The 7,639-nt window shown below is 37.6% G+C and overlaps 1 protein-coding gene across 1 annotated transcript in view; it reads left to right on the top strand.

Annotated features, from left to right (window-relative positions):
• Nucleotides 1–7,639, top strand: part of SYNE1 (spectrin repeat containing nuclear envelope protein 1) — a 145,697-nt gene that overhangs the window by 21,136 nt on the left and 116,922 nt on the right. Inside the window, exon 3 of the mRNA XM_023532164.1 lies at nucleotides 6,267–6,362. Coding sequence (XP_023387932.1) covers nucleotides 6,267–6,362 — 96 coding nt within the window. The remainder of the gene's footprint in view (nucleotides 1–6,266; nucleotides 6,363–7,639) is intronic.

Raw genomic sequence — 7,639 nt, 5'->3', positions numbered from 1 at the left:
AGCATCATGACTTTTCCAGTCTGTTCCAAGGCTACTTTGGCATTTTTAGACCTTTTAGTGCAATGGGCTCTTTGCCAGCCTTTGGGGAGGCAACTTGCTGCACATCTGCTGCTCAACCCCTCTTCCCTTCCTGCTCTTCTCTGTTCCTGTTGTTTAGCTTGTTGCTTCCACCCATCGGATAAGCATCAGAGCAGGCGAACGTTCTAGACTGGTCCAGGCATGGGTCTGTCTCCATGCACTGTCTCAGGTAGTTCCTACCTAAAAGTTATATGAATCGGAGGTCATGATTGGTCTGGTTCTAGAAGTGATGACCATCATGTGTGCAGAAGTTTTGAGTTGCACAGAATACACCCTGAGAGCCAACCCTTGCCTTAGGACGGCTTTAAACACTGTTTGGGAATATCTCAGGCTACGAGCATGTGTCATGTTCAGCAAGTCTGATGGTGCTCAACAGTGCGTGTAGGTATCAAGTGGAGTAGAGTGATCTGTGCCATGTGCTGTTCCTTTAGACCTTTTCTAGTCCGGTTTTACTGGTGTCACTAAGAAATCTAGCGATCACAAACTTTAAACCCTAGGATATGTGTTTAATATTTCAAAGTAAAATGCTATAGCTATTTTTTTTGTACCACAAGATGTTTTGAGAGTTTTTCTCCAAGAGGAAAAAGCTATTTTTTTTGTACCACAAGATGTTTTGAGAGTTTTTCTCCAAGAGGAAAAAGCATTTAGTGAGAGACTGCCCAGTTGTCCTGAGACTAAAAGTATTCATGGTAAGTGAGGGCCTGGGTTGGTCCTGGAATGAGATAGGTGATTTTGTTCTTTCCTTTATGAGAGGCTGAATCTTTCATGCTATAAATCTCCTTGATAGCTGTGTGATGCTTATTACTAAGATACTCTTGGCAACACTTTACATGTGGCATGACACACCATTGCTGGGAAAATGAAGCATGTCCCTATGCAGTTCCGCCGAGAGGGGACAGATCACTGTCCCCTGGAAGCTCATCCAGGGTTTCTCCTGAACTTCGCTCCGTGTTCCTTTTACCTTTGCAGATTTTATTCTATGTCCTTTCACTGTGATTTAACAATGAGTATTGCAGTTTCTCTGAGTGATATTAGTCCTTCTAGCGCGTCATAGAGCTGAAGATGATCTTGGGGAACCCTGATGCGAAAGACAAAGTCAGAAGGGCTCTTGGGGGCTCAGCTGCAGGACCTAATGACACTGTCCTTAGGTCATTGTCATGTGACAACTTGACTTCAGCTACCTTCTGGATCTAAGCAGAGAATGTGATGGGCCCAGCTCAGGTTGCTCATGGACCAAAGGATAAAGGTGTAGCAAACATGACCAATAAGGGACATAACATGAGTTGGGCTGACTTGTGTCTATGCCTATATGTATTTATACTCAGGACATCTCTATTTATTAATAAATTTTTTGTTTTTAGTAGGGTGGCAGGAACTTCAGGTGATTAGTTAATACTTTTTATATTAATATTAAATAAAAATCACATTTATAGGTTTGTGTCCTATTCAGAAAAAAAAATAATGTTAATTTTCATAGTAAGCTTCTTTGTCTAACAAGATGGCTCGAATTATAATAAACCCGGGCTCAAAACGATTCACTTACTAGAGATGTGACCTAGGCCAATGGTTTAACCTCTCTGAGATTCAGATTCCTTGCTTTTAAAGAGGGGTTGATAGTCCCATATGCAGTGGTTATGAATATGAAAAGAGATAACACGCACAAGCCATCAGCATAGTGCTTGGCACAGTGAGATGTTCAACGACACGTTATTCATTCTTCTTTTTCTCTTTTTTTCCTTCCCTCTTTTATCCCAGCTAAAATGTCTACTAAGTTAGAATTTATAAGTATCTAAGCCATAGAAACATCTAGTAAATACTGGAATTTATATACATAGTCTATAATAGTGACAGTCATATTTACTTTATGTACCAACATTTTTATTTCACATATAATTTTTAAGTGTGAGAATTCCTTAAATTTTTATTTCATGCCAAATAGTTATATCCAATATCTTTTTTCCATCAAAATTATTGTCTTAATCCATTCCCCTTAAGTAATATAATTGTTTCTAGGGGCATCAAATCAACATATGTCTTACCAAACATGGCCATCTCTTTATGAATAAAAATATGAAAATAGATGGGGGATAAGTATGTACTGGTGCTCATACACTGATAAAGTGACACAAGCGCACACACACACACACACACACACACACAATGTTAGAGAATAGATTATTTTCCCAAAATACAAGAAATAGTAAAAATTATGTCAAAGATACCTGTGCATTCTCATAGTTCATAAGGTTCAAGGAGGAACATTTGATCTCTTTTAAGTCCTAAAAGAAGGGAAGGAATCTCATTACAAATCATGAAAGGGGCTACATGGCAAAAATTAAAGGGAGAAGAGAAAAAAAGAAAAGCCCTTTGTGACACCTTCCTCACTCATGAGTTAACTACTAAGGATATAGCCAGGCACAGAGGTGTGTGCATGTTCCCTGTGTTTCTAGAAGACTTAGAAACCAGGCGTTTCGTGTGTAAACCTAGTTTGAGGAGAGCTCATGGAAGAGAGTAGCCACAGAAGGGAAGTATCTGTCTCTTCGTCTTCTCTCTCATCTTCATCTCCCTCTCCTCTCAATCGGGAAGATAGTTCCATTCTTCAGACCTCCTCAGAATCAGCATGAATATCTGTAGAATATCTAAATGTGACGACAGGGCTGAAGAGAATATACTCCTATCAAATACTATACAAAAAAAAGAGCTTGTTATAATTTTACCTTAATAATAATAAAAAAAGATAATTGTGGCTTTGAAAAGTGCCTTATAGATTTCTCTTTAGTGCCTGGAACTGCAAATTGGTGTGCAACAAAACCACATTATCTTTATTTTCCATTAAGTCAGGCTCCAATAAATTACCTTCCTTTCTAACTCTTCAGATTGGTGCCAGTAGTATTTATATATATGACAGGAGAGACATTTTCGCTGAAAGGTTTTCTATTAACACGATGCTCTGAAAATAAGTGTGATGCAGTCACAATAGAAAAGGTCTTTTCTGGTTTATTATTTGCTGTATCTAAACAATGTTTTATGCAAAATGGGATAGCAATACTTGTCCAGTTATTACTAGGACTTTTTATTCTGGTGTAATTTTTGATAAATGAAAATGTTTTGTTGGTTTTGCACAATATTTACATTGTGTGTAATTGGATAGAGCTAGTAGAAATATTAAAGTCATTCTCTAGTATTCATTTTGTAAGCTCTTTGCAGTAAGTTGACCAGAGGCTTATTTTCTCTCTCTTTTATTGGTTGAAGTGTTAAATAAAGAATTGATTATATAATGCTAAGTCCCATAATTCAGTGTGTTGGAAATATAATGCCTGTTTATGACAAATTAAGTGGACATAAACATTTTTATTTTAGAGAGAAGTATTTTCTCCCAATTTCTATTTTGTGTGTTAATAGCCATCAGCCTGCATCTCTATTTTGTACATAGGACGACACAGGCAGAAAATTTTTCAGAAGCAACTCAAATTTCCTCTAAAAAGAGAATTTTGCATCACGATCTTGTTTTTGCATATCTCCCTAAGATTCTGAAAGATATTTGTAAATAGCCCTGTTGAGTGTGTCTCAGTTACTATCTACATATTTATTGACAACTAGTGCTAACCACTGCACCTGATACTAACAGTATAAACATACATCCATCTTTTTCCTTGTGCTCAAGAAGCCCCATGATTTGAGTTCCTGGGGACACACACTTGTAGATAACTACCTGTAAAAGAATGTGTTCTTTGTGATCTAAACACTGTACTTAGGACAGAAGAAGTAGTTAATTCTAACTGGGTAACTGAAAAAGATTACACGTGAACTGAGTGACTAAAACTGATCAGAAATTTGCTAAGGGGAAAAGAAGAAAGCGAAGGTATTCTGGGTATCTGTGTTCAAATAAAAACCATCTACTCTCCTTTTCCATGCAAGACTAAAAGAAAAATCATTCATTCCTTCAACAAGCATTTAATGAATTTCTACTGTGAACAAGACATTCAGAAATAAGACACTTCTACGTCTGTGTTGTGTTATAGTCTGTGATTGTTTAGAATCTGGCCATTTTTCTTTGCCCATACTATATATACCACATTTAAAGGTCCAATAAGATGGGCGTAGTTTTTTGAGAAAACTGCATTCATTCATTTATTCATTCAGTCAGTCAACCAACCAACAGTACACACTGAGTGCCTGCCATGTGCTCAACAGTTTTTAGGAAACAACACGGCATCCAAGAGTCGTGTCTATCCAGACAAAATTTTATAAAGAACAGGAGTCATGATTGAGTTTGCTGAATGGCCACAGTTAGGAAGAAAGGAGAGAGAGAAGGACAAGAGGCCTGTAAACCAAGCAGGCTGATCAAAGGGATACAGAGAGGAGGGACAGATCAAGGAGATGATGGTGCCACCAATGCCCAACGCAGAGAGACTAGTGGGCCACTGAACTGCTCAGCAGTCCCTGCTCCCATGAAGGCCACTGCCAGGAGCATTATGTAGGAGCAGCTGGAGCGGAAGGACCTGTGGAGATAGAAAAGGAGAAACAGGACAGGTAGAAATGAGGTCTCAAGAAAATGTTCTTCACAGTGGCAGAGAACTGCATGTTTAAAGGCAAAATGGACGTATGGATACAATTTATAATTTTTTTTGGTGTCAAATTTCTTGGAATATTTGTTATTTCATGAAAATTCCCTGCTTTGTTTAATACTTAACATATTTTCAGATTAACACAATATATGAAGAACGTGTTTGTGTTTGTTCACTGAATATGTCACATATTTATGCACTTTTCCACTGTATTTAAATTATAAGATACAAATGGACACTTGCAGTAATAAACAGACCATATTTTTAATGATTATTACATCTCATACAATAATTTTGATTTTTATCGCACGGAATAGTTTTCATTGTAATGGCTCATTTTATTCTGAATAATTTTATTTATACGCTTAAAATATAAAGTCACTATTATATTTTTGCTATGTAAATAAGCAATGTCAACAGTGGAATTTAAAAGAGAATGATTGCAAATGAAAACTGTTATTTTTGAACATATATTTCACAGCATGAGAACAAGTATATTCAGCTGTTCATTTTAAAGAGAGAAAAATGCATTTAAAATTAGACTTGTACCAGTCAGAGACTATAATTCATGCAGTCTTAAGAAAAATATAAATGCATCGTATCAGTGGGTAAAGAAAAAAATCATTTCAATAAAACATCTGGTGATTAAATATCTCTACATAGAATTTTTTTTTTAAAGAAAGATAGTTGAAAGTTAGGAATTCAGCATCAAGCCTTTAACATGTTTTTAGAATCAGAAAACTATAGAGATCGAACCCAGGTGATACATAGAAAAAAGTTCTTATTCTGTGAGTAATCTGAGGACACCTACCTTCCATTAACCATTAGCGTTATCACTTTGCTTTCTTCTGAACCAAGATCGACCTTAATTCAAGGTTTGGTGAACCTCAGTATATTAACTATTTTAATGACCTTTATAAAAGATAACAGACCCTCCATGAATTGAAAATGGGCTTTGACCGATTTTCACAGTAGCGGGAATAGATTTGCACTGATCAGATTGTACTCTTGTGCTTATCATCCTGTGGCTTCAGCGTCACACTGTGAGAGAAGCGTTGCTGGATTTGCCAGGCCGTGCGAGACGGAACGTAGCCAGCTAACCCATAGGAGACGAAATCTGTGCCCTTGGCTATGCTAACAAAGCTTCTGCAGCAGGTTGCTGAGCTAAGGAGGTTACCTTGGGTGGCACCTGGCTAAGCTGATGTAATATGCTCACTCAGAGGGAAGTTGGGAGATCGAGCCAGTTTATCTGGGGCACCTCCTGCTCCCTTCTTAGGTCCTGCTTTAATGCCTCTTTTAACTTCTACATTGCTAGTGCCCTTTTCCCCCTTCCCTTATCGCATGCCATCTCACCCTTATCAAAAATCCCTTTCTCGAAAGATGCTGGTGTGTATTTGTGAAAGCCCAAGCATCAAGTCTCCTGAGGTTTTTGAACATTCTTTCTTCAAAGGATCGTTTTTCTCCTTACAGCTATCAAAAGATAATTGCCAATCATATCCAAAATAAATCATTTGAGTGTTTTAGAAATTTCTCCTACAGATTTCACCACAGTGAGTAGCAGAGATATGACTGGGAGAGAGAAAAGCAGGTTTTACATTTATTCATTTTTTTATTTTATAGCGGAAACCCCCAATGGTGGTAGAAGATCTTTTCGAAGACATGAAAGATGGTGTAAAACTGCTTGCTCTCCTGGAGGTCCTATCCGGGCAGAAACTGGTAAGAACTTTTCTGCGATCAGGCTTGTCAAACTTTCCTATTTGGAGCTGGCGGTTGTGGAGTTGGGAGCATACGGAGCTCTGCCCATATAAAAGAAAGTTCTCTTTCGTAGTCAGTAAAACGCCGGAAACACTAGTCTGTGGGTCACTTCTGGGAGCAAGGAATACATTTCCTTTCTTGGTCCTGCACACACACCTTTAGTAGATTTGAACATTGGATGTAGTAGCAGCAAACTTGGAAGGAAGAGCAGAGAACTTCCTCAATAATCAATCATGGTTAATTATTATTACATGTGTATGGTACCCAGGAAGCTAGCTGCAAACTAACATCTGCCTCACTTTAAAAGTTTGTTTTGCATTTAGAAAGGATCATTGGTCCTTCCTGTGTATTTATGTAGTTTTCTGTTGAAAACTAAGCCTGAAGTCCCCATGGCATTTTTTTTATACGCTTGTGGACATTCTCCATCACCAATCATTTGTAACGGGAACGGCATGTTCAGAATCATTTGTTTTTATGCACAGTGGAACCAGCAGAGTAAAAAAGAAAAACATTGACAGTGAGCTATAAAATCTATTTTCTACATTACTCAAATAATAAACTATTTATTTTTTTCTGACTTTTTTTTTTTTTTCATTTCAGAGTGGTAGAGAAGTAAGTAGTTTGCAAACATAAACTATTTATAAATGATGTTTACCATAATTAGAAAATGGAGCTCAGGAAATAGTCTTCAGGGTGTTGAATAACACGCTAGACACAGGGTTCAAAATTGAGGGTATTTATTTATTCTTTACCTCTTTTATCTTGACAAGAGGTAAATTACTTGGATAATTTAGTTTTTGAAAAATATGTTTTTGCCTAAATGTAAATTTCCAATTAATTTTGTGCAAGAAACCCTCAAAATTGCTTTTGAAAAGTGTTGTTTGTTAAAAAATACAAACTGGTAATAATGTATTAAGTCATTTATCTAATCTGATTCACAAGGTAGCAGGTGCTGTCTGTGCCCCAGATGTCACCTCAGCTCCCGTCTGCTTTCAGCCACAGCAGTGGTGGACATACCTCTGTACCCTAACAGCCTCTCCACTCAAGCACTGGTAGGAAGCTCTGGGATTCTGTCCTCAGGGTTTATCAAAGCCACAAACTGCAGAAGGCAGCCCTCAACTGCAGAAGAGTTAATGGTCTCAAAAGACCTTCAACTAGTGGAGGCGAGAATCCAGGAATAAATGCTCCAGTCTGGCATTTGCAGGAGGGTCAATTCTAAAGCGTATTTTACACATCTC

This window comes from Pteropus vampyrus, unplaced genomic scaffold (genome assembly GCF_000151845.1).
Source record: "Pteropus vampyrus isolate Shadow unplaced genomic scaffold, Pvam_2.0 Scaffold78, whole genome shotgun sequence".
Classification (NCBI taxonomy): domain Eukaryota; kingdom Metazoa; phylum Chordata; class Mammalia; order Chiroptera; family Pteropodidae; genus Pteropus; species Pteropus vampyrus.
Note: the sequence above shows the minus strand (reverse complement) of the source record. Positions and strands in the feature narration are given on the sequence as shown.